This window comes from Zalophus californianus, chromosome 2 (assembly GCF_009762305.2).
Source record: "Zalophus californianus isolate mZalCal1 chromosome 2, mZalCal1.pri.v2, whole genome shotgun sequence".
Taxonomy (NCBI): domain Eukaryota; kingdom Metazoa; phylum Chordata; class Mammalia; order Carnivora; family Otariidae; genus Zalophus; species Zalophus californianus.
This window is the reverse complement of record NC_045596.1, coordinates 166,369,018-166,396,921: the sequence shown is the minus strand read 5'-3', so window position 1 is coordinate 166,396,921 and position 27,904 is coordinate 166,369,018. Positions and strand designations below refer to the sequence as shown.

Sequence of the window (27,904 nt, the reverse complement as noted above, 5' to 3'; positions counted from 1 at the left end):
AATATGACTCTGGTGTCTACCCTTCCGTCACCCACCCCTCCGTCATCTTTGTGCTGAGCCCCTTTCTGTCAGTTCTCCCTGCTGCTTGCCCAGGTCTCTGTCCTTCACCTTCCGAGCGTGCTCCCCTACCGTCACCCCCTCTGCACCCCTACCCCACATGCACACAGATCCGTCACCTGCTCTGCACCCCCTCCCCCGCGTGCACACCGACCCACCAACCCCTCCCTCATGCCCTCCCCCGCATGCACACGGACCCATCACCCCCTCCTTCCGCGCCCTCCCCCCGCGTGCACACGGACCCGTCACCCCCTCCCCCTGAGCCCTCCCCCACGTGCACACGGACCCATCACCCCCTCCCGCGCCCTCCCCTGCGTGCACCAGGACTGGTGATTTTAACGTCAGATTGTCTATGCTCCAGTCCTGAATCCACCACTTAACAAAAAATACGACCTTAGGCTTTTACTTAAGTTTTACAAGCTTCAGTTTCTTCAACTGAATTATGGGAATAATAGGACCTAAGTCACAGGGCTGTGTGAGGGTTAAATGAGATAATTCATGGAAGAAGACTTGTCACAGGAAAACTCAGTGAGTATTAACTGCTATTTTTTTCTTATTATTTTTAAGTACAATCAAACCAGAAGGAACAGATGTCCTAGCAGATGTCAAGAAGAGAAGAGAGTTAAAAAAAAAAAAAAGTGGGGGCGGGGGGAGAGAAGAAAAGGCAAAATGCCAGATTTCCGCATGGTTCATCAGAGAGGACTGAAAAGTCCCACCAAATTTACAAACAAAGAAGGGATTAATGAGCTGTACAGGAGTAGTCCCAGTGTACCAGCACTGTTTGGGTTGATTGTTTGTGACAAGTCAGATGAACTTTACCAGTTTGAAACTGAGACTAACTATATTTGAAATTGCCACCATTAAACATATAAATGATACCTTGGGGCATCTGGGTGGCTCAGTCGGTTAAACCTCCGACTATTGATTTCAGCTCAGGTCATGATCTCAGGGTGGTGAGATTGAGCCCCACATCAAGCTCATGCTCAGCACAGAGTCTGTTTGTCCCTCTCCCTCTGAACCTCCCCCTGCTCGTGGTCTCTCTCGCACTTAAATAAATAAATAAATAAAATCTTCAAAAAAATAAACATATAAATGGTATCTTAAAAATTTCAATTGTGAATGTTTTCCTTTTCTGAATACCCCTCGTTCCATTTCCAAAAGGCCCTAATACCCAGAAAGACAAAGAACCCTTGTTGCACACTGATACTACCGTAATTGGTGGGAAAGCTAATTATATAGAACACAAGACTCTGAAATTCCAAACCTTTCTCTTAGGAGGGGACATTCCTGTGCACAATTATGTTTCACTGACTTCCTCTTAGTAAATAAGAAAGATGCCAGGCAGGGCTTCATGGGCTGCGTGGCCACTATGTTCCTTAGGGCAGAGTAAGTCTCTGGGGCGGGGCCAGTACAAACTTCTACCTGGCATCAAGAATCAGGTTCTAAAAATATGGGGTCCACCAGGAGACTCTGAGAGACAACTCATTTAACAAAGACTTCTTGAGCACCAGACACTGGACACATGCTGCTAAAGGAAGATGCAAAGTTGGGTATGAATTCTTCAGTAAGCTTACAATCTAACAGAAAAGATGAGATGAATGTGTTAGTAACTGTCACACCAGGAAGAACTTGAATGGGACATGAAAAAGTCCAAAGTGATTGTAGAATTTTGCACAGCTAGAAAGATGATAAGGGGTCCAGCAATGGACATTATTGAATGCCCGATCAAGAAAACTTGAATTTTATTCAATTTACAGTGAGGGGCTCTTTTTTTTTTCTTAGATTTATTTATTTATTTGAGACAGAGAGAAAGCATGGTGGGAGGGGCAGAGGGAGAGGGAGAGAGAATCTCAGGCAGACTCCACACTGAGTGCAGAGCCCCATGTGGTGCTCGATCTCATAACCCTGACCCTGAGATCAAAACCTGAGCTGAAACCAAGAGTCAGATGTTTAACCGACTGCACCACCCAGGCGCCCCACAGTAAGGAGCACTTGAAAGATTTTCAGGTAGGACCTGAGATGTTCACTGACCCACAAGTACCATAAGATCTAAACCTTGGGAGCCAGAAAGTTCAAGACTGAATATTCAGAGTTGGGAATGTGGGTATATAGAATTGATGGCTAAGATCAGATGGAAATACATAAGCACATTGAAGTAGAGAATAGTTGTAATAACACTACAAATATGTACATGTTCAGCGTCAAAATAAAAAAGAGGAATCAGTGATTGAAATAGAAAAGGATATAATCAGAATTTTTATAGGAAAGAAAACCAGAGAAACATATTAAAAAAGGATTTCCAGAATGAGATGATAAGAGCATGAGAAAAATAGCATTTACTGTTTTCTGATAAGTGCTTCACTTAATGGTTTCTCATTTATTTATCCCAAAATGTCTCTGGGATAAATGTTACTATTTCCTACAGAAGTGGACAAAGAGGCTCAGAACTTTAAGCCACCTGTTGAAAAGCCTCATAGCAGATAGGTGATAGAAATTCATACTCCTACTCAGCAGGTAGGCCCGGCTGAGTTAACAGTGAGAAATTCTGGACTGAGAGGCAGCAAGTCAGAACTCCAGTCCAATTCTTCTGTGCACTTCCAGGATGACATTTGATAAGTCATTTCACTCCCGTAAATTTCAAGCTTCTCATATGTTTAGCGAGGGTGTTGAACTAGATCATGTACTCTATAATGTTCCTTTTTAGTTCTGATATTTTATGAGTCTATGCTTTTATAGCGTTACAGTAAATTCTGGAGAGGGTGCAGAGGGAATGGATGCAAAATAACATGACTAGCATCAACAAAAATAACTGGGACTTCTTTTTGTCCAAAAATGAAGGCGAGAACAAGATGATTAAATGTATAAAGTTTGAGAAATTGGATTTAGAAGGCATAGGAAACAATTTCAAGACTGGCTGGATAGGGGGTTGAGGGAAAGTAGATAACTGAAAATGGCTCCCAGGTGTTTGATGAACCATAAATCAATTAGGCTGCTTTTGACATACAACTTTTAAAGTTGAACCTTCCATGGTAACTGTTCAATGAATGATCAGAGAACTTCCTGCTTTTAGCATTTTTTAAAAAGGTGTTATTTATTTATTTATTTATTTGAGAGTGAGAAAGCATGTGTGATGGGTAGGGGGAGGAGCAGAGGGGGAGGGAGAGAGTGGAGGAAAGAATCTCAAGCAGATTTCGCACTGGAACCGGACTTGGGGCTCAATTCCACCACTCTGAGATCAAGAGTCCCACGCTCAACCCTGAGGCACCCAAGCACACCTTAGCTTTTCTATTTATCTTAGAGAAGGGGAGGAAAGGGAAGTTCTGTTTAGATAAATTAGCTTCCAAAGAAATCTGTTTATGGGGGAGGGGGAGCACCTGGGTGCTTCAGTTGGTAAGCGTCTGACTTTGGCTCAGGTCATGATCTCTGGGTGTTGGGTGTTGGGATGGAGCCCCAGGTAGGGCTTCCTGCCTGGTGGGGAGTCTGCTGGTCCCTCTCCCTTTCCTTCTGCTCCTCCCCCAACTTGTGTGCCTGTGCTCTCTCTCTCTCTCTCTCTCAAATAAATAAATAAAATCTTTTTTAAAAAGCATATCAAATAAATTTGTTTACAACTTTATGACCCAAGTTCAGGGCCCATTCGGCAAAAGGCAGAATGTTCAGAATTTCCATAGTGCAGCTCTATGGCCTGGAACTCATAACTGGGTTATGGGTTCCATAGTTAAGTGAATTCAAACTGTGATGGCACTTTTAACAGACAGCCTGGTATCCTGATCTGGGGAACACAGCAATGGCTTGGAAGTCGAGATGCCTCAGCTCTAGTCCTCCCTCTGCCAATAATTAGTGGAGTGACAATAGACAGAGTTATTCACATGTGTGTGCCCCAGTTACTAATCTGTAAAATCAGTAAAATTAGTAGGTACTTCATAGGTAAAGTCACCTATCTTAGCAGTAGGTTCTCAAAAGATGGTAGGTAAAGGTAGAGGGTTAAATCAAATCATCTGTTCAGGCTCTTAAGTTTGTTAACATCCACTCCCTCATTCGTTAAACTTAAAAATATGTATGTCCTCCTTGTTGTGATTAAAGATTTTGAAAAATGATTAAATATTATTTCTTAAAGAAAATCAAAGCAATTGTATTTTAGAGTATGTCATTCAGTGTGTTAGAGTATGTTGTTGTTCAGAACCCTGTGAGGTTCTGACATGCATTTAGAGTCTTCCTCTCCTTGCCAGTCAACACCAACCACTGGAATATCTGTCTAAATGTAACTAACTTCCAGTTTTAATAGTTTACTCCTCTGGGATAAAGACCCAGTGTGTCAAAAGTCATTGTGGACCAGGTTACTGTCTGGGTATTTGGGATCAGCCATGACCAAAATTCTAGTTCATTTTTCCTTTTCCAAAGGAGAACATATTTGTGTCTGGATTTAAAACCAATCTTTTTTTACTACACCTGTGTGGAAAAAAAAAAAAAAAGGAGAAATTTGTTTTCTGCTGTGGTTTTACCTGTTTGTTTTAGTCAGCAGTTTATTATTGTTTACTCAGCCTTGTGTCAGAGAAAGTTCATGGCAGTCGGAATTCAACCTCAGACCAAGGTTCTTCTCTGTTGCTGAGGCACTGCAGAATTAACTTCAGTGGGAAGATGCTATTCTGAAGCTCCCTTTCCCTGGATCTTTGATATATTTGGGGTAGTGGGAGCTCAGGAACTCAGGCTTTAGTGTAGATACTTCAAACAAAATTATGGAGCCTCCAAGTCAGAATTTGAAGACAACACCATTATTATCTTTAGGAAGATTTCACATTTCTGAAGATTATGGCTTTCTTCTTCCACATCCTCTGGTAAGTATAGAGCCTTGGACCAGGGCAGAATAGGTTTCTTGAGATGCTGATTTGTTCCTTCTTTTGTATGCTTAATTTATGTGGTCGTCAGGGGACAGGTGATCTAAATACCTGTGTAATCATGAACAAAAGAAAAGTGATAGCACAGCACAGCTCAAACAGAATGTTTTAAGGCCAGCTGTTTTTAATAGATTGTCATCCACTCAGTCCAGTAAACTTATGAGCAAATCTGTAGTTACCAAGGAAAAGACAGAACTTATAGATCAATTAAGGAAGCAAGTCAGTTTATCTTGGCTTGCTAGTGGGAGAACCAAAAGAACACTGGAAGCTGTGGGTACTTTGGGCTTTGGTCGGAGGAATCAGATATTCATAGACATTGCTGAGAAGAGGAAGTAAACCTTGAGAACTAGCAATACCTATTTCCTAATTGTACTGAAGGCACAACCTGTAATACAATTCTGTTTCATCACTTAACCTTTAACAATACTGTTTAATTCTCTGAATGGGGTCCGAAGCCTAGAATGGTAAGACTGTAAGAGTGCTTAGAAACCATCCGGTCCCAACTTCCTGCTTTTTATATTTGAGCTTGCTGAAGTTCAAAGGAAGTGACTTGCCAAAGTCATATTAGTGTTGAAAGCAGAACTAGTACTCAGGGCTCTTAACATCTTTTTTTTCTACTACATCATAGATAAGGGCCAAAATTACTTGGTTGAGAATCTAGGGGTCCAATACTGAAGTTATTACAATAACTTAATAGATCCAATTTCCCCACCCCATAAGCCTAATTTGTCATTTAACTGTGATTAAAGAATGTCTAGAATTCAATGAGCTTTTATTGAATACCCCTCTAATGCTTATTTACTTTCAACCGTTATTTGAGGAAACAGATGAAGATATCATCTATTCATTGGTCCCAAAAGCTGTTTGTAGAGCTGTTAGTTGAGAGAACAAGCCACAGATCTGCAAGTAACTTGAACATTAGAAGTAACGACTTCAGGGAGTTAGGGAGAGTAGAGTTGTAGCCCAGAGTACAGATTGTATTCTCTGAATGCCACTATGGTGACCAAGAATTTGCTTTTGCCAGGGACTGAAGGGATTCCCAAGATGTGGGTCTTTCAGGGGCTAAAGCAGGAAAGTCCTGGGCAACCAGAATGTGTCAGTCATTCTGACTTGCACTTACTAACTCTTGTAACCCTGTGTGAATCACAAGCATTGCCTGACCCTGTTTTCACATGGAGTGGATGGAGATCTAGTGCCACTCCCACTGGATTCCTGTGGAATGAAACATTTTAATAAATCCAGTGAAAGACTAGAAGCAATTCTCCTGACCTTCAGTCCAGTGCTCATTACAAACTCCACTGTGTGTGTAAAACTTGATTTGGGGATATTCCCATCATCCCTCGTTCACAAGAAAGAAAAGGCTAACACACTCTTACTGAGATTAAATATATACACGAAGCAGAGGAAAAATAATCTTATAAAGTATGTAACTTTATAACACCACAATGACTGAGTTCCCCTCTGTGTTTCCTTTTTGATAAATAAGAAAACTAGATGAGAAAGAATAACAGGTATCAAGTGCTTGTGATGTCCAGAGCCAGATCATGACTGTCTTGTGATTTGGTTAATGGATAACCCCTTAGAAGAAATTTCCATTTCTGACTTCATATAAAAAAAATTCCCTGGCAAATCGGGCCTCCTTTAGAGTAGTCATATGTCAGATTTCTGAAAATGTGATTCTGTGTTTCAGTTTTACTTTCCTTTGAATTGTGTGAAAATTGTAAACATCTCTATTTCTGGGAAAAGCTGAGAGGAGGAAGTTTTAATCAGAAGCTGTCCCAGGTTGCTCCATCCATCAGGAAGGATTTTGTCACCGGTGGTACCAGGCAACAGAGGTGTTGAAACTGATCACAGATTAGGGAATGTATGTCGCTGACTTTGCTAAGGCCACAAAGAGGTTTTGCTTTCCTTTAGTTTAAAGGAAGGTGGTGGGAGAGCTGTTCTGTCATGTCAACTAGCCCAAAGATATTCTTTTTTATTTTAGGTCATTACATTTTTTTATTATTAGGTTATGCTAATCACCATACATTATATCATTAGTTTGTGATGTAGTGTTCCATGATTCACTGTTCGTGTACAACACCCAGTGCTCCATGCAGAGCGTGCCCTCCTTAATACCCATCACCAGGCTAACCCATCCCACCAACCCCCTCCCCTCTAGAACCCTCAGTTTGTTTTTCAGAGTCCATCGTCTCTCATGGTTCGTCTCCCCCTCCAACTTACTCCCCTTCATTCTTCCCCTCCTGCTATCTTCTTCTTCTTTTTTTCTTAACATATACTGCATTATTTGTTTCAGAAGTACAGATCTGTGATTCAACAGTCTTGCACAATTCACAGCGCTCACCATAGCACATACCCTCCCCAATGTCTATCACCCAGCCACGCCCTCCCTCCCACCCCCCACCACTCCAGCAACCCTCAGTTTGTTTCCTGAGATTAAGAATTCCTCATATCAGTGAGGTCATATGATACATGTCTTTCTCTGATTGACTTATTTCACTCAGCATAACACCTTCCAGTTCCATCCACGTCGTTGAAATCTTGCAAATGGCAAGATCTCATTCCTTTTGATGGCTGCATAATATTCCATTGTGTATATATACCACTTCTTCTTTAGCCATTCATCTGTCAATGGACATCTTGACTCTTTCCACAGTTTGGCTATTGTGGACATAGCTGCTATAAACATTGGGGTGCACGTACCCCTTCGGATCCCTACATTTGTATCTTTGTGGTAAATACCCAGTAGTGCAATTGCTGGATCGTATGGTAGCTCTATTTTCAACTGTTTGAGGAACCTCCATACTGTTTTCCAGAGTGGCGGCTCCAGCTTGCATTCCCACCAACAGTGTAGGAGGGTTCCCCTTTCTCCACATGCCCGCCAACATCTGTCGTTTCCTGACTTGTTAATTTTAGCCATTCTGACTGGTGTGAGGTGGTATCTCATTGAGGTATTGATTTGGATTTCTCTGATGCTGAGCGATGTTGAGCACTTTTTCATGTGTCTGTTGACCATTTGGATGTCTTCTCTGGAAAAATGTCTGTTCATGTCTTCTGCCCATTTCTTGATTGGATTATTTGTTCTTTGGGTGTTGAGTTTGATAAGTTCTTTATAGATTTTAGCTACTAGCCCTTTATCTGATATGTCATTTGCAAATATTTTCTCCCATTCTGTCGGTTGTCTTTTGGTTTTGTGGACTGTTTCTTTTGCTGTGCAAAAGCTTTTTATCTTGATGAAATCCCAATAGTTCATTTTTGCCCTGGCTTCCCTTGCCTTTGGCGATGTTTCTAGGAAGAAGTTGCTGCGGCTGAGGTCAAAGAGGTTGCTGCCTGTGTTCTCCTTTAGGATTTTGATGGACTCCTGTCTCACGTTTAGGTCTTTCAACCATTTGGAGTCTATTTTTGTGTGTGGTGTAAGGAAATGATCCAGTTTCATTCTTCTGCATGTGGCTGTCCAATTTTCCCAACACCATTTGTTGAAGAGACTATGTTTTTGCCATTGGACATTCTTTCCTGCTTTGTCAAAGATGAGTTGACCATAGAGATGAGGGTCCATTTCTGGGCTCTCTGTTCTGTTCCATTGATCTATGTGTCTGTTTTTGTGCCAGGACCATACTGTCTTGATGATGACAGCTTTGTAATAGAGCTGGAAGTCCGGAATTGTGATGCCACCGGCTTTGCTTTTCTTTTTCAATATTCCTCTGGCTATTTGGGGTCTCTTCTGGTTCCATACAAATTTTAGGGTTATTTGTTCCATTTCTTTGAAAAAAGTGGATGGTATTTTGATGGGGATTGCACTGAATGTGTAGATTGCTCTAGGTAGCATTGACATCTTCACAATGTTTGTTCTTCCAATCCATGAGCATGGAACGTTTTTCCATTTCTTTGTGTCTTCTTCAATTTCTTTCATGAGTATTTTATAGTTTTCTGAGTACAGATCCTTTGCCTCCTTGGTTAAATTTATTCCTAGGTATCTTATGGTTTTGGGTGCAATTATAAATGGGATCGACTCCTTAATTTGTCTCTCTTCTGTCTTGTTGTTGGTGTATAGGAATGCCACTGATTTCAGTGCATTGATTTTATATCCTGCTACTTTACTGAATTCCTGTATGAGCTCTAGCAGTTTTGGGGTGGAGTCTTTTGGGTTTTCCACACACAGTATCATATCATCTGCAAAGAGTGAGAGTTTGACTTCCTCTTTGCCGATTTGGATGCCTTTGATTTCTTTTTGTTGTCTGATTGCTGTGGCTAGGACTTCTAATACTATGTTGAATAGCAGTGGTGATAGTGGACATCCCTGCCGCGTTCCTGACCTTAGGGGAAAAGCTCTCAGCTTTTCCCCATTGAGAATGATATTGGCTGTAGGTTTTTCATAGATGGCTTTTATGATATTGAGGTATGTACCCTCTATCCCTATACTCGGAAGAGTTTTGATCAAGAAAGGATGCTGTACTTTGTCAAATGCTTTTTCTGCATCTATTCAGAGGATCATAGGATTCCTGTTCTTTCTTTTGTTAATGTATCACGTTGATTGATTTGCGGATGTTGAACCATCCTTGCAGCCCAGGGATAAATCCCACTTGGTCATGGTGAATAATCCTTTTAATGTACTGTTGGACCCTACTGGCTAGTGTTTTGGTGAGAAGTTTGGCATCCATGTTCATCAAGGATATTGGTCTGTAATTCTCCTTTTTGATGCGGTCTTTGTCTGGTTTTGGGATCAAGGTAATGGTGGCCTCTTAAAATGAGTTTGGGAGTTTTCCTTCCATTTCTATTTTTTGGAACAGTTTCAGGAGAATAGGTATTCATTCTTCTTTAAATGTTTGGTAGAGTTCCCCTGGGAAGCCATCTGACCCCGGGCTTTTGTTTCTTGAGAGATTTTTGATGACTGCTTCAATTTCCTTAGTGGTTATAGGTCTGTTCAGGTTTTCTCTTTCTTCCTGGTTCAATTTTGGTAGTTGATACATTTCTAGGAATGCACCCATTTCTTCCAGGTTATCTAATTTGCTGGCATAGAGTTGCTCATCATATGTTCTTATAATTGTTTGTATTTCTTTGGTGTTGGTTGTGATCTCTCCTCTATCATTCATGATTTTGTTGATTTGGGTCATTTCTCTTTTCTTTTTGATAAGTCTGGCCAGGGGTTTATCAATCTTGTTAATTCTTTCAAAGAACAAGCTCCTAGTTTCGTTGATCTGTTCTGCTGTTCTTTTGGTTTCTATTTCATTGATTTCTGCTCTGATCTTTATTATTTCTCTTCTCCTGCTGGGTTTAGGCTTTATTTGCTGTTTTTTTCTCTAGCTCCTTTAGGTGTAGGGTTAGGTTGTGTATTTGAGACCTTTCTTGTTTCTTGAGAAAGGCTTGTATTTCTATATACTTTCCTCTCAGGACTGCCTTTGTTGTATCCCAAAGATTTTGAACAGGTGTGTTTTCATTTTCATTGGTTTCCATGAATTTTTTTAATTCTTCTTTAATTTCCTGGTTGACCCATTCATTCCTTAGTAGGTGTTCTTTAGCCTCCATATATTTGAGTTCTTTCTGACTTTCCTCTTGTGATTGAGTTCAGTTTCAAAGCATTGTGGTCTGAAAATATGCAGGGAATAATCCCAAACTTTTGGTACTGGTTGAGACCTGATTTGTGACCTAGGATGTGATCAGTTCTGGAGAATGTTCCATGGGCACTAGAGAAGAATGTGTATTCCGTTGCTTTGGGATGGAATGTTCTGAATATGTCTGTGAAGTCCATTTGGTCCAGTGTGTCATTTAAAGTCTTTATTTCCTTGTTCATGTTTTCCTTTGATGATCTGTCCATTTCAGTCAGGGGGGTGTTAAAGTCCCCCACTATTATTGTATTGTTGTCAATGTGTCTCTTCGCTTTTGTTATTAATTGCCTTATATAATTGGCTGCTCCCATGTTAGGGGCATAGATATTTACAATTTTTAGATCTTCTTGTTGGATAGACCCTTTAAGGAGGATATAGTGTCCTTCTTCATCTCTTATTACAGTCTTTGTTTTAAAATCTAATTTGTCTGATATAAGGATTGCCACCCCAGCTTTCTTTTGGTGTCCATTAGCATGGTAAATGGTTTTCCACCCCCTCACTTTCAATGTGGGGGTGTCTTTGGGTCTAAATGAGTCTCTTGCAGACAGCATATTGATGGGTCTTGTTTTTTAATCCAATCTGATAGCCTGTGTCTTTTGATTGGGGCATTTACCCCTTTTACATTCAGGGTAACTATTGAAAGATATGAATTTAGTGCCATTGTATTGCCTGTAAGGTGACTGTGACTGTATATTGTCTGTGTTCCTTTCTGATCTATGCTGCTTTTAGGCTCTCTCTTTGCTTAGAGGACCCCTTTCAATATTTCTTGTAGGGCTGGTTTCATGTTTGCAAATTCCTTTAGTTTTTGTTTGTCGTGGAAGCTTTTTATCTCTCCTTCTATTTTCCATGACAGCCTAGCTGGTTATAGTATTCTTGGCTGCATATTTTTCTCATTTAGTGCTCTGAAGATATCGTGCCAGTCCTTTCTGGCCTGCCAGGTCTCTGTGGATAGGTCTGTTGCCAATCTAATGTTTCTACCATTGTAGGTTACATATCTCTTCTCCCGAGCTGCTTTCAGGATTTTCTCTTTGTCTCTGAGACTCTTAAGTTTTTCTATTAGATGTAATAATAGAGGTGTTGACCTATTTTTATTGATTTTGAGAGGGGTTCTCTGTGCCTCCTGGATTTTGATGCCTGTTTCCTTCTCCACATTAGGGAAGTTCTCTGCTATAATTGGCTCCAATATACCTTCTGCCCCTCTCTCTCTTTCTTCTTCTTCTGGGATCCCAATCATTCTAATGTTGTTTTGTCTTATTGTATCGCTTATCTCTCGAATTCTGCCCTCGTGATCCTGTAGTTATTTCTCTCTCTTTTTCTCAGCCTCTTTATTTTCCATCATTTGGTCTTCTATATCGCTGATTCTCTCTTCTGCCTCATTTATCCTAGCAGTTAGTGCCCCCATTTTTTATTGCACCTCATTAATAGCTTTTTTGATTTCGACTTGGTTAGATTTTAGTTCTTTTATTTCTCCAGAAAGGGTTTCTCTAATAACTTCCACGCTTTTTTCAAGCCCAGCTAGTATCTTTAAAGTCATAATTCTGAACTCTAGGTCTGACATCGTACTAATGTCCGTATTGAGTAGGTCCCTGGCAGATGGTACTACCTCTTGTTCTTTTTGCTGAGGTGATTTTTTTCGTCTTGTCATTCTTCCAGTAAGTGGTCGTTTCTCTGTTCAGAGAGTTGTTGCTACTCTCTTCTTCGATCTCCTGTTGAGTTCGTAGGTGTTCAGAATGGTTTGATCCCTATTCAGCTGAATTCCTGAGACCAGACAAAATCAGGTCTCCTACTCCTCTGCCATCTTGCTCCTATATTAGCCCAAAGATATTCTTTCAGGAAGCTTAGATGCTTAGTATGAGTATTTCCTTCAAAGTCTCTCTGAAGAAAACAGTCAGGCTAATGAATAAGCAAATATTGTGGCTTTGGGGGAGGGGGCTGGCTTCGTTTTAAATACTCTACCCCACTGTTTCTATCCACTCTCAAATATTTCCAGGGGCTAATGTTTCAGTGTGGAAAATGTGTACCTGTCAGACTCCTGTCCGTAAATACGCCACAAAAATCCTTTGCCAGGTCATGTGTCCTGTGACTGTGTATGAGTGTTTGGGTGGAGGGAGGTAGGAAGTAATTTTTCTTCAGACATAAAGAATACAAGGAAATCAGTTTAGTAGGAAAGGAAGGGCATAATGGTAGATTATAGCCATAGTTTAGATTGGTATGGAACAGAGATCTCCAGTGTTAGGCTCAGGAATTTGGATCTTACATCTGGCACAAACCAACTGGTGTTTGAATATCTTCCCAGCAGAATGTTAAGTGCAGGGTGGGTTAGAGCAACAGTCCCTGGACTGCACACCTAAATCACTGATGCCACAGCCCCACCCCAAGAGTTAATTCGGAATCTCTAGCTTAAGTGGCTCAGTGCTTGGAAGCTACAGAATGCATTGGGGACAGTGCAGGTCCAGGTGAGAGATGAAGGTCTACACTTGAGAGGCTGGCTATAGAAGTAAAGGTGTCATGGCTATAAGAAGCACTGAGTAGAGCTTGGAAGTAATTCAAATACAAAACCAAAGGATGCTTCTATGACCATAAACTTCTTGTCAACTATTTACTTTGATCCACCATTCTTACAAGGGCAGGAAAAACGCTTGATTCTTTCCTTCCTTCCTTCTTTTTTTTTTTAAACAGTTCTGAACTAAAGAGTTAGCTCCCAGGCATCATCCAGAAGTGACTCATAAATGAAAAATAAATGATGGAATTAGAATATCACTGTCTCTCCAAATGTACCAAATGTAAGGCATAGCTGCCACAAAAAAAAGGCCACGGACAGCCACACTTCACTTTTCACTCCTGCTCCAAGTACCTCTTGATAGCGGACTGTTTTCAGGCACTGTGGTGGATGCTGGTAGCGTGTGAGAGAAATCCAGTCCTGCTCCTGCAGTTCTGGTCTACTGGGGGTGCTGCTCTAACGGGGAGGACAGGATGGTCAGTGGAATCAGAGAGTATGCGACAAGATTGCCATTAGGGGAAACCTCCTAATCAGAGAAGAGCTTTGCTGAACCTGGCCTAAACGAAGGGCAGCGCTGGGCAAGGGAGAAGACAAGGAATTTGGAGCTGAGGTCAGTTGTGAATCAGGTGTTTTCCCTGCGTTCTAATCGTCTTTGGAATTTGGGCTGGGCTTTCCCTCAGAGGAGGGAAAAGATGTGATCAGACCAGCTCTTGTTAAACAGGTTCTGAAGAGGGGTGGTGGGGAGGCACTTCTGAAAGGCAAAGTCTGGAAGGTGGCAGGTATTGGAGAAGCAGTGACAGCCTGGAGGTAAAGGCACCAGCAGGAATGGAAAGGAGGCAGGAGCATGAGATCTCCCATCTGGAATGGCTGGGAGGATGCTTTCTGTCAAAAGGATTCTAGTGCTGAAGGGGAATTTAGCTGAAGGAGGTGGACTATAATGCTAAAGTGTCTACAGGATGACCTGTAGACAATGGTAGAAGGGGCTAAAGTTGTTGGAGAGAAGAGAAGCTTTAAGGACAGAAGGCAGAATTGGAAGTTCAGAGGTGATTCTGGTGCACACCAGAAGTGACGGGGAAAGCTTCCTGGAGAAGACAGAACTTGAGCAAGTTTGCAAGGTTAATTGGTAGGTTTGGATAGACAGAGAGGACTCCCTGACATGGTCATCATACCTAGACATAGTTTTAATGTTCTTGCTATTGGTTTGTCATACTTTATTTTTCTTCTGGATTGTTTTGGTAGCATTACTTACCATTTATTTGGGGTTTTTCTTAGTTTAATTTTGATCAAAATATTTATTAAACATATTCTATGTGCAAAAAAAAAAAGGAATATCAGCATCTTATCAAACACAGTGAAATAAGGGATGGAGGAAAGAATTGTCAAAGGTGGCTCAGAACTGGACACGACACATCTCCTAATAGAAGTGCACATTCCTCACTGCCTATGAACTATTCTTGCCAAAAGTTCTAATGAGGTTGGCGGTGCTTCTGATGGCTCAGCGTTCCCAAAGATGATCTTTGTCCAGGGCTCAGAAGTTCTCACTGTTTGGCAATAAACCCCTAACTGATTCTCCAGCAAAAACAACAACAACAACAAAACACACACACACACACACACACACACACACACACACACACACACACACACAGGAAACAAACTGAGGGTTGCTGGAGGGCAGATGGGTGGGGACATGGGTAACTGGGTGATGGGCATTAAGGAGGGCACTTGATGGAATGAGTACTGGGTGTTATACACAACTGATGAATCACTGAACTCTATATCTGAAACTAATGATGTATTATACGTTGGCTAATTGAATTTAAATAATTTTTTAGAAAAAAAAAGGAAAAGGGAAATTGTATGTGTGCCATGGAGCAGGAGCAGGACTGGTGCCAGTAGTCATGGCAATGTTGGGAACTTTATTCTTTTTTATTTTTTTGAAACTTTTTTTCATTTAAATTTTAGGCAATTAACATACAGTGCAATATTGGTTTCTGAAGTAGAATTCAGTGATTCATCACGTACATATGACACCCTGTGCTCATCATAACAAGTGTTCTCCTTCATACCCATCACCCATCTAACCCACCCCTCACCCACCTCCCTCCATCACCCCTCAGTTTGTTCTCTATCTATAAGAGTCTCTTAGGCTTGTTTCCTTCTCTCCTTTTTTTCTTTTCCCCCTTACCTCTGTTCATCTATTTTCTTTCTTAAATTCCACATATGAATGAAATTATATGGTATTTGTCTTTCTCTGACTGACCTATTTCATTTAGCATAATACAATCTAGCTCCCTCCATGTCGTTGCAAATGGTAATATTTCATTTTTTTTGATGGGTGAGTAATACTCCATTGTGTGTGTGTGTGTGTGTGTGTGTGTGTGTGTGTGTGTGTGTGTATACCACATCTTCTTTATCCATTCATTAGTCGATGGACATTTGGGCCCTCTCCATAGTTTGTCTCTTGTTGACAATACTGCTATAAACATCTGGGTGCTTCCCATTCCGTAGGCTGCCTTTTGGTTTTGTTGTTTCCTTCACTGTGATGAAGTCCCAATAGTTTATTGAACTTTATTCTTTATAGTAATCAAATAATTATTTGGGGAAAGTAGATACATATATGGTCCTGTGGAAATTCACAACCTTGATGGAAGCAGTGGACTCCAGATGCTTAGAAGGAGGAGTAGAATAATTGCCTCAGTACTATTTTATAGCATTGGAGGCTGTAGTTTTCAGACAGAAGTTGTAGGAAGGAAATATTCAAATATTTCCCTGAGAAATTATCGTCACCTCCCCTAGTTTCCAGGGCAAGTCTGATCATGTTGAAGGGGGTTTGAGGCAGTGATGGTAATATAGTAGAGAGAGAGACAAAGAGATACGATTATGTAATAGTTCAAGTAGGTCAATAAGGAAAAATGTGGATGGGGCATGGATATCTGTGCCAAAATTAAGGAACCAAGAAAGGGGGGCGCCTGGGTGGGTCAGTCAGTTAAGCTGCTGCTTTCCCCTCAGGTCGTGAGCCGGAGTTCAGGGATCAGCCCCGCCTCAGTCTCCCTGCTCAGCGGGCGTCTGCTTCTCCCTCTGCTCCTCACTTCACTCTCATGCTGTCTCTCTCTCTCTCTCTCTCAAATAAATAAAATCTTAAAAAAATAATAATAATAAAGGAAACAAGAAGAGCCAAAGGGGAAACCGGCAGACAGAGATAAGGAATTAGAAGCAGGGATAGCCAAGACCGTCCTCGGTCCTCTGGAAACTGGAGTTTTAAACAATGATGCCACTTAGAGTTTTCTGGTGCAGGATATCTCAGCTGCAGAGAAACATGCGACAACACGGGGAGACGAGCTGACGGATGCTAAGAAAGAATGAAAAAAATAGGAAAACACAAATATGCTCCTTTCATTCAAAATGAGGCTCAGGGCATTTGTTAGTTTCCCAGGACTGCTATGACAAAATTACCACCGTTTTGGTGGCTTAAAACAACAGAAATGTATTCTCACAGAGTGCTGGAGAGCAAGTCTGAAGTCAGGGTGTCGGCCAGACTAGTTTCCCTCCAGAGGCTCCACAGGAGAATCCTTACTGGCCTCTCCTTTCTTCCCATGGCTCCACTCTCTGCGTCCATCTTCACGTGGCCTTCTTTGTGTCTTCTTCCTCCTATGTCTTCTCTTCTTGTCACTGGAGCCACCTTAATCGAAGATGATCTCATCTTGCAATCATTAACTAAACTACACTTTTTTTCAGATAAGGTCACGTTCACAGTTTCCAAGTGGCTCTATCTTTCTTTCTTTCTCTCTCTTTCTCTTCTCTTTCTCTCTTTCTCTTCTTTCTTTCTTTGTTTCTTCCTTTCTTCCTTCCTTCCTCCCTTCCTTCTTTTCTTCGTTTCTTGGTGGAGGCATACATTCAATCCACCATGGGGAGTGAGATGAAAAGATAAAGCATTAGAGGTAGAGAGGTGCCTGAGCAACCAGAACTACGATTGTCCTAAGACCTGACCACTCACGCCTGGGACAGTGAAGACAATGAAAAGCAGAGTGCAAGATATCAAATGGTCAACAAGCCAAGGGACAGTTGAATATCACTGACCAGTTTTGTCAGCATAATGTTAGCTCATGTTCACCAAATGACCTCGATATTCTGAAGAAAAGTCACATCCTCTGCTGTAAAATTGTACCTTTAAGGTCAGAGGAAAGCTGGAATATGATAAAACATCATATGGGCAATAATTACGTGACCACGGTTATGTGGGAAAGAAGTGTCTTGTGCATAAATTTAAAAGGCTATGCTAGAACCATGTTGCTGAAACTGTGGCCTTTGCAGTAGGAAGAGGGAAGAGGAGCAAAGACATATTCTTGAAAACGCATGAGTACCAAGAAATTTGACTGTGTTTTTATTCTCTGGAAATAAAAACAAAAATTTCATGTTGTGATGATAATTTGCAATTGAAAGATGTTTCCATAAAATCAGATTTTAGTTTCTTTCTTCGTTTTTTTTTTTTTTTTTCCCAACTGAAGTCTTTGGATCTTTGGGAAATTATTCTCTGCGGTCCATGATGTTTCTTCTTTTAAAACAATTCTAGTTAAGAAACAGTGGATAATTGATATGACAAATTCTGATTAATGGCATAGGCAAGCTCTATACTAGTCGTATTGATTTGAGTTTGAATTCTAGCTGAAACTCTTAACCAGTATTATAACTAACAAGTTGTATTTAGTCTCTTTGAACCTGATTTTTTCTATGTGAGGATAACACTTCATGGGCATGCTGCAAGGACGAAAGTAAGAAATCAGTAAAGGTTAGATATTACTGATCTGTAAAGCCCCTTATAATTCTGACACTCTGGTTTGAGTCTAGAACTCAATTCTGGGCCAAATCAGGCCCTGGGGCTTACTGACAACAGGGTAAGTTAGGACAATACAGCCCAGAATTTCTAAATCATGACCAATTTGAAATAGAATATTTGATCCCATTTCATACCATAGTTATGCCAATATTTATCAAACTATGCTTCTTAATTTGCTTTTGAAACATGGTTACCATGAATATCTCCCAACTACTTTTAATAACATCTTATGGCTTTATTATTGATTAAATTCTTTCAAATACATATAATCTCAGATTAATAAATCCCATAAATTGACAATCCACTGTTTGATATTTTACTTCACATTTCTTTTTAGTGTTTATTTACTTTTATCTTTAGAAATTGGGAGACTACTGAAGTATGATGGCTTATCATTAGCCACAATGAATGATTTTATGGAAAAATGTTCTAAATGTGGCTATTTTATTACAAAATTAATAAAAGCATATTAAATAAATATTGGAAAAATTTAAAAATATATAAAAATTATTCATAGCTCCACCACAGAATCAAAATACCTTTGGTGTTTGAGGGCAATTTACCTAAGTGTGTGTATGTTTGGGTATGTGATTATGTGTGTGTGTGTGTGTGTGTGTGTGTGTTTGCAAAGTTGTAAGGTTGTAATCCTGTTGTATATCCAAACCTGTGCTCTGCATGTTTAACCCGATGCTATAAAATAAACATTTGCTTAAAATTAATCAGTCTTAATAACATAATTTTAATGCTTTCATCAAATCCCATTTGCACAATATAACACTGCAATTTTAATGGCATTGGACTGGGGCGCCTGGGTGGCTCAGTGGGTTAAGTGTCTTTTTTCAGCTCAGGTCATGATCCCAGGATCCTGGGATTGAGCCCCACATTGGGCTCCCTACTTGGCGGGGAGCCTGCTTCTCCCTCTCCCTCTGCTGCTCCCCATGCTTGTGCTCTCTCTCTCTCAAATAAATAAATAAATAAATAAATAAATAAATAAATAAATTTTTAAAAAAAGTAAAAATAAATAAATGGCATTGGACATTTGGGTTAGTTTCAATTTCCTCTCATAAATAAAACTGATACATAAAAACTTGTGTGTTTGTTCCACCCTTGATGTTTTAATTCAAACCAAACCATTTACACAAAAATTCTGTTACTTGTTCCTGAAAATATCTTTTCATCACTAGCTAATTTTGAGGGCAGTTGTTTAGAACTCTTCCGCATCCTACTTTCTAACCTCCAACCATTTGCTCTCTCTCTAGTGTCAAATTAATGACCTTCTCTGGATTTACTATTCTCTCATTTTTTTTTTTACTGGCTTTTTATTCATTGTTTCAACTTAGTATTTTTTCTCTATTTTCTACATTTAAGGGCATGTAGGTAGATGCTTAGAATACAATAGAAGACCAAAACAAAAGATTTGGGCGTCTAGATAGACTAGTTACTTTAGTGCCAATTAAAAGTTATTGTTTGTCTAGTGTTTATTATGGGGAATGACTGTGCTCCCATTCTAGGTGGAGAGAGGGGCGTGAGAAGGTGAACTGCTCTCTATGGGAGCTGCTATCCATTGCTATTCAGCTTCTGTCTCAAATCTATTTAACCATCCCTCAGGGAAAAAAACAAAAACGAAAACAAAAAAAGAAAAAGTAATGAAAAGAAAAGATTTATTATTGTCAAGTCCTTTCTCTTTCAAAGCGCTTTAGCCATACTTTGGTATGTCCTCCAGCAGGTTACGAAAATATTCTCTCCAAACATCTTCTATATTCTTTGTCTGGTTCTCCTGATTTCATGTATAATAATAACTTTCTAATGTTAAAATATACTCACAACAATGCTCAAAATTGATTGGTCTTTTGACATACTATTGAATTCAGTTAGATAATATTTTGTTTAAGGATTATCCTTTTCTTTTTTTTTAATTTTATTTATTTTTGAGAAAGAGAGAGAGTGAGTGGGGGGAGAAGGAGAAGCAGACTCCCCGCTGAGCTGGGAGCCCGATGTGGGACTTAATGCCAGGACCCTGGGATCATGACCTGAGCCGAAAGCAGATGCTCAACCGACTGAGCCACCCAGGTGCCCCAGGATTATCCTTTATCTATTCATAAATAACAGTAGTGTTATTCTTTCAAGGACTACTCCTGAAGTTGTTTTCTTCATAAGATTCATTAGATGCTGTCTCATTTTTTTCTATGCTCCACACAGAAAATAAATATGTCCTGAGACCTCTTGAGACTAGAGAAATTTTAGTAAGTTTTTAACTTCATTTTCTATTTTTTTCTATGCTTATTGATTCATTTAAGTTTCCTACTTCTAAATAAAAAAAAAGATCTTTTAGTGTTCGAAATGGCGATTCAATTCATTCCTGTATTTCATTAAGAGTTGAGTTTTTCTTATTTCCTATTATAATCCCTTTATAATATATGATATAATAGTAGTAATTACTATTTAGTAAATGCTAACTTGGTACTCTGCCTGTGTTGACCTTAACTACATTTTTCTCACCTGAGCCTCACAATAATCTTCACTAGTCACAAATGATTCATTTGAGAATGAGTGGATTCAGCTTTATCTCTGAAATGTATTTCCTAGCTATCCACCCTCATGTAATCCACCATTATTTTCCCTTGGGCTTTTGCCTTCTACCTTGTCTCATTTCCACTTTTGCCCAGCTATACAACACACTGCACAGCAGTCAGAGTGATTTTTTAAAAGGAAAATCCAGCCTCCTCACTCCGATCTTTAAAACTATCTTTCTACTCTTTAGAACAAAACCAAATGTTTTGGTGTAGCCTACAAGGTCCCTCATGCTGCTTACCTATCTCTTCAAAGCCATCCGGTAATTTCTTTCACCTCATTTGACTTTGTTGCAATGTCAGATTGCTGCTTTCCATTGACACAAAATCTTTTATTTCATTTATAGCCATCTGCTTACAATATTCATATTGTCATCCAGCTTTGCTGATATTTCCCTGGTTTATTTTTACCCAAACTTTTATTTTTAAACTTTCTGTGTTATTTTCTTAACTGGAAGTTTTAGTTAACTTAACCTAAGTGCTAATCTAAAAGACTTTATTATTCCTATAAGATAGATCCTTTTAGAAGTCTACTCTATTTTATATTATAAATGTGTTGAGAAAAATTATCCATAATAGAGTAAAAGGGTAGCTGTGGTTCATTTAATACCATCCTGGAGCCCTAACAGTTTCACCTGAGAATTACTTAATCATCTAAGGATTGTCCCTTTGTTTGCTATGCTACTTACTATTAATTATGGCCCAATCTATAAGGTTACATATTAACCTGATTGTTGTACAAAAAGCTACAATTAATTTCTGTTGAGTAGAAGATATACCCCTAAAGTTACAGACATTAACTGGATCATTGTTATTATTAAGCCTAATAATTTGATTTCAACATTCTTTTTTTAAAACTCTGTGAATACCCAGTTTAACAAGTGCTTTTGAACCAACTTTACCATCCTGCTGATTTCCTCATTAAGGAAACAAATGTATTTTGGACATACATTCTCTATTTGTGTGAGTAATTTTTTTTAACTTTTTTGAAAATTATACTTTGATAGATGTGTAAGTCTAGCAAAAGAATAACATAAAGTAGGAAATTGGTTTTTATAAAGGAAAGAGGGCCAAATATTTCATTATCTATGTCCATCTTAGTCCTGGAAGTTCCAGTTACTGGAATGAGAGTTATGAGAAACACACAAAGTTTCAATTTGATGGTTGTAACCATCTCCCATCCCCCTATGTCCACTACTCTGAGGTGGTATTAACTGCACTGAACTCTGAGTCAGAGGAGGTTGTATAATCTCAGGAAAGCGGAAAGCCATCCAACAACTCTGGGCTTTATTTCAAGATGGAAATGAGATAATACGTTCTTTTGTTTTATGATTTTATTTATTTGAGAGAGACAGAGATAGTGAGAGAGAGCACAAGTGGGAAAGAGAGGGAGAAGCAGGCTTCCCACGGAGCAGGGAGCCCGATGGGGGCTCGATCCCAGGACCCTGGGATCATGGCCTGAGCCGAAGGCAGACACTTAAGGACTGAGCCACCCAGGCGCCCTGAGATAATATGTTCTAACCCAGAACATGTACAACGCAAATGTAGATGGATTACAGATGTAAGCATCAACAATTAAACTAGAAATAGCCTAAAAGAAATACGGTTGGGATGAGAAGAACTTTCTAAGCATAATGTAAAAACCCAATGGCATAAATGAAAATACTGGTCCATTTGACTACCCTGTTGTGAATGTCTGTTTCACACACCTACACAAAATGCAATGATCAAAGCATATGAAAAGATATTCAAACTCGTTAATAACCATGGAAGGGTTAATGTATACAATAGTATGATAGCATGTACAGTTTCTGGAAAACTACATAAGAAACTTGCAAGTGTTGTCATTACTAGATGGGAGGATGAGAATTAGGGTACTTTTACTTTCCATCTTATAAATTTTGTGCTTTTGGACTGTTTTACCATAAACATTGATTGCATTATTTTTAATCATTTCCAAAAGAGGTATATTTCTTGTGAGGTTAATGTTTATTAAATATTAAAATAATTATAGGGCGCCTGGGTGGCTTAGTTGGTTAAGCATCTGCCTTCAGCTCAGGTCATGATCCCAGGGTCCTGGGATTGAGCCCCAAATTAGACTTCCTGCTCAGCGAGGAGATTGCTTCTCCCTCTCCCTCTGTGTGCTCACTCTCTCTCTCTCTCTCTCTCTCTCAAATAAATAAGTAAATAAATCTTTAAAAAATTATTATAGAATTTTAATGCAATAATATAATACATATACTATCTTAAAAAGCATAACAGGGGCACCTGGGTAGCTCAGTTGTTAAGCCTCTGCCTTCGGCTCAGGTCATGATCCCAGGGTCCTGGGATCGAACCCCTCATCTGGCTTCCTGCCCGGCACGAGGCCTGCTTCTCCTTCTCCCACTCCTCCTGCTTGTGTTCCCTCTCTCGCTATCTCTCTCTCTCTGTCGAATAAATAAAATCTTTAAAAAAAAACATATATGTATTATTTGTTTCTGGTGATGGGTATTAAAGAGGGCACGTATTGAATGGAGCACTGGGTGTTATATGCAAACAATGAATCATGGAATACTACATCAAAAACTAAGGATGTAATGTATGGTGACTAAGATAACATAATAAAGTAAAATTAAAAAAAAGCATAACAATATGAAAAAAAGTTTGGTAAAGCTAAGCTGGTACTCCCATTATATATCACATACTATAATTACAATTATAAATTTATGTAATTTTTCTGTTAGAAAATCAAGAAGCGGTTTTCAACCTTCCCATGTGAAGAATCTTTAATCCAGCAAATCCACTTTCAGAAATTTGTTCTAATAATAAGAAAATATCCAAAATTACATGTATAAGGATGACTGTTTCAGATTTCTTAATAGGGAAAAATTAAAAACAATTAGTAATATGCATTAATAGAATACTGGAATACCATACAAGTTTTAAAACAGATGTGTTAGATATGTGTGAACTGACAGAAAAGGGTGCTATTTCATGAAAAACTCATCAGCTAATCCTGTCTCCTACCTTGTAATTAAAAAAAAAAGTCTGACAATGAAAAAATAATTAACAATTCAATACTTTCTTCTGTCTCTAGAGGAAAAGCTAAAAAGAAATGCTACAATCTTAATAGATTATGAAATATCTTTAAAAACCTTTCTCCCCTTCTTGATCATTTTCAAGGTCCCCACATCAGTGGTTTTCAAACTTTGGAGTACATCATCTTCACCTGCAAGGTTTGCTAAAACACACACTGCTGGGCCTCACCCCAGAGTCTCTGATTCAGTAGGCCTGGGGTGGGGCCTGAGAATGTGCATTTCTAACAAGTTCCCAGGCTGTTGGACTAGGGACTACACTTTGAGAGCCCAGATGATTGCAAAAGCTCATGATTTTCTTGTGTTTGTGGGTGATATACAGAAACTCAAACATTAGAATTTTTGATTTTTTTTCTTTTTTTCTAATTTTTATTGAAATTCTATTTAGTTAACATACAGTGCAATATTGGTTTTAGGAGTAGAATTCAGTGATTCATCACTTACTATGACAGTGCTCATCACATCAAGTGCCCTCCTTGATACTCATCACTGGGCAGCCCCTCCCCCACCCACCTCCCTCCATCACCCCTTGGTTTGTTCTATGTTTTTAAGAGTCTCTTATGGTTTGTTTCCCTCTTTTTAAAGAAAGGAGAGGAAAAAACAGGAGGAAGGCAGAGATTCCTCTGGGAATCTAAGGGAAAAGGAAAAGGAAATACTCCACTGCAGCCTAGCTGAAGGCAAAAGGTAGTATGTAAGGATTTCCATGCAGGTGAGGAAAGCAGAAATCCAGGATGCCTCCATTTAATTTTCAGAATAGGATTCCTTGTCTAGGCATCAAAGAAAGAAGGCTGGAGGTGATGATTTGGTTACAACTTTCCTTCTTAAAATCCACTTTATTTTTTTAATTTATTTTAAAGATTTTATTTATTTATTTGAGAGAGAGAGTAGAGAGAGTGGGGGAGGAGGAGCAGAGGGAGAGGGACAAGTAGACTCCATACAGAGAGCAGAGCCCCAAGTGGGGCTCAAGCCCATGACCCTGAGATCAAGACCTGAGCCAGAATCAAGGGTCAGACATTCAACCGACTGAGTCACCCAGGTGCCCCTTAAAAACCTACTTTAAAAGGACCCTTTTAATATTATGACTCTGCACCTTTGATTTTTCTTTTATGAAGATTATATTCCATTATCTCTGTAAAATTGTATTCAGTTTTTGTTCATAAAACATATGCATTGGGGCACCTGGGTGGCTCACTCGGTTAGGCATCTGCCTTCAGCTCAGGTCATGATCCCGGGGTCCTGGGATCGAACCCTGCATTGGGCTCCTTGCTCCGTGGAGAGCCTGCTTCTCCCTCTCCCTCTGCTGCTCCCCATGCTTGTACTCTCTCTCTCTGTCAAATAAGTAAATAAAATCTTTAAAGAAAAATGCATCATACAAACGAGAAACAAGTTGCCAGTTCAGAGTCCATTTACCATAGACGTCTCTGCCTTTATTCTTGCTAATATTCTCAACTCTGCCTCCACTCTGCAAATCCCCAAACTTGTGTCAATGTAATTATCAGTCCTCTTCAATTCTGCACCTACTGCTGAGCGCTGCTGGGGAAGATTATACTACCATGCTTATAAACTTTTTCTCCCAGGGAAAAGAGCGGGAGAGCAAGGTAGACTCCTTCCCAGAAGCAGGGGTATTGTGTGAAGAACACCTGAGGATGAGATGCCTGGGTGGCTCAGTCAGTTAAGCGTCTGCCTTTGGCTCGGGTCATAATCCCAGGATCCTGGGATTGAGTCTTGAATCTGGCTCCAGCAGGGAGCCTGCTACTCACTCTGCCTCCCTCTCCCCCTGGTTGTGCTCCCTCTCTCTCTCTCTCTCTCTCTCTCTGACAAATAAATAAGTAAAATCTTAAAGGAAAAAAAAGGAACACCTGAGGAGGAGAGTGTGATGGAATTTTCTTTCCATGACATCTCAATCTATAGCAAAAATAAAAATAATATGATGCTGGTATAATCTGATTTGTTGTGAAAGCTAGTAGGGGGTTCTCTGTCCTGAACTGATTCAGTTTTAAAGATAAAAAAGAGAGGATTAAGTAAAGTCTAATTTTCAGAGATTGTGGATTGAACGTTAGATTCACCCAGGTTATGAGTTAATTAGGAGTTTGAACCCAATTTTGTCTCAGATTCTGAGAGACAGAGGACCACCTCCAACAAGTGATTCATAGGTAACTTATAGTTCCATACCTCTCCAAACTTATACTTTTCAAACTGCACTGGGTCTTATGTAGCATTATAAGATAGTATAATGTACATAATATAAGGCATATTATAATGTACTGCTTGCATTTTTTATGTTTAATTTCCTGTTCCTTCTCCCTTCTATAATTAATTTAACACCAACCCTTTTCTTCAACTCATAGAACCTGATCATCACTCCCATTTAATAACATATTGAGTCCATAAAGAGCAAATTCCCTCCAACTCCAGGCCTCCTCCTTCTATCGCTTCAAAGCAAGATGCTTCACTTGGCCTCTTACTGCCCTGTTCGCCTTCCTCCGTGACATTTTGCCTGAGGTTACTCCTGTCTGTCCTTTATCTTCAAAGTCTCCTCTTTCAAGACTAAACTGCTCAAGGTTCTCATTTTAAAATTGAGATAGCTCTCAAACCCACATGCCTCCTTGCTAATGCCCAAGACTCTCCTAAAGATAGTAATTTACACTTTCGGTCTCTATGCTCTCACTTCCTCAACACACTAAAATTTGAACCCTGCTTCCACGACCCTAACCTAAATTTCTGTATATAGAAAGACTGATATACATGAGTACCCGCTTAATTTTTTTTTTCCATAGGAGACAATCTTCCTTTAACTTTCTACTGATACACCTGACCTTCTGATGAGTCCCTTCTTTGATGTCTTCTAATGTCTTCTAAAGTATTGACTTCTGTAGGATGATTCTCTTCTGGCCCGTCGAACCTCATTTTGATCTGTCTTGCTGGATTCACTTCCTCTGCCTGCTTTGTCAGTATTCCCCAGTGTGATGATCTGGGCCTTCTCCTTTTACTTTGGGACTTCTCCTGAATGACTTTATACACTCTTGTGGGGTTTTAACTACATGGGGAGTTTTTAACCACAGTTATGCCTCCCACCTGTGCATTTCTAATACTAGTTTTTATCCTGAACTTCAAACTGCAAATGCACTTGCCCGGTATGTGGCCATATCTTGACATTCCACAGACATTTTAGGCTATAAATATTGAAAAATAAATTCACTATTTGTATGCTTTCTCTTTGACATCCCCCTGCATTTCTGTTTCAATCTGTGTTCCAATCGCTACATTCAGTAACCTATTTTCTAAACCCGGAAATCATCCTTACGGCCTCTCCTTCTTAACCCAGAGACACAACATTCAGTTGCACAGTTTATGCTCTGAAAAAGGAGGCCCAGACCATAGGGATAGATTGGGAGTTGCCAAATTTTTCTGCAAAGGGCCAAATAGTAAATCCCTGAAGTTTTGCATACCATACAGTTTTTCTGTCACAACTACCCAAGGCTCTGCTGCTGTGTTGTGAAAGCAGCCACAGACAATATGTAAACACACAAGTGTGATTATATTCCAAAATAAGTTTATTTACAACAATAGGTATAGTGTGCCATTTCCTGGGATGGAGTTAGGATTGCTGAAATTCAGCCTATGTTTACTTGGCTAAACCCTGGGTCCAGCACAGGTAGTGCTGTTAGTCTAGAAGTCACCTTGCCCTTAGCCCCCACCTCTAAATGTAATCATCTCATCATTTTAATTTTACTTTCCAAATATTTCTCTTTTTTAAAGATTTATTTATTTATTTGAAAGCAAAAGTGCAAGCAGGGGGAGGGGTAGAGGGAGAGAAACAAGCAGATTCCTCCTAGCCGAGTGCAGAGCTTGATGCTAAATCTCACCACACTGAGATCATGACCCTGAGATCAAGACCTGAGCTGAAATCAAGAGTTGGACACTCAACCAACTGAACCACATAGGTGTCCCTTTCCAAATATTTCTTGAATATTTCCTTTGTAAATTCACTGTCATTGCCTAAATTTAGTCCTCAAATAGTACTTGAAAGCCTTCCTAGTCTGATTTTATATCTTCAAATCTTACAAACAAAATTATCTTTCTAAAATTCAAATTAAACCATGTTACTAACTACATGAAAAGAAAATTCTTATGTACCTTATAAAAAGCACATTTGGTCTGATTTTCTGGTCTCATTATCAATCACTTTTTCTCCTGAGCTTTATATTCCAATAACACTGAGTCACCGGTAGTCCCCTGTAGTCCCAGGAAGCACAGTTATCTCTATATCCACTATCTCTTCTGTTTTACTGCCTTCCCATTTTCAAACTCCCCCTAGCAAAGTCACTTTCAGACTCCAACACTGGCCCCAATTGTCATATTTCTACAGAT

The 27,904-nt window shown here is 39.6% G+C and overlaps 1 protein-coding gene and 1 long non-coding RNA gene across 2 annotated transcripts in view; one reads left to right on the top strand and one right to left on the bottom strand.

Moving 5' to 3' along the window:
• Positions 1 to 4,471: 4,471 nt before the first annotated feature.
• IDO2 (indoleamine 2,3-dioxygenase 2) overlaps positions 4,472 to 27,904 on the top strand; it is a 56,589-nt gene continuing 33,156 nt past the window's right edge. The window contains exon 1 of the mRNA XM_027598427.2: positions 4,472 to 4,889. Coding sequence (XP_027454228.1) covers positions 4,791 to 4,889 — 99 coding nt within the window. The 5' untranslated portion in view covers positions 4,472 to 4,790. The remainder of the gene's footprint in view (positions 4,890 to 27,904) is intronic.
• The window catches only part of LOC113924542, a 45,064-nt gene continuing 22,089 nt past the window's right edge, over positions 4,930 to 27,904 (bottom strand). Inside the window, exon 3 of the long non-coding RNA XR_003520703.1 lies at positions 4,930 to 5,000. This is a non-coding gene — a long non-coding RNA (uncharacterized LOC113924542). The remainder of the gene's footprint in view (positions 5,001 to 27,904) is intronic.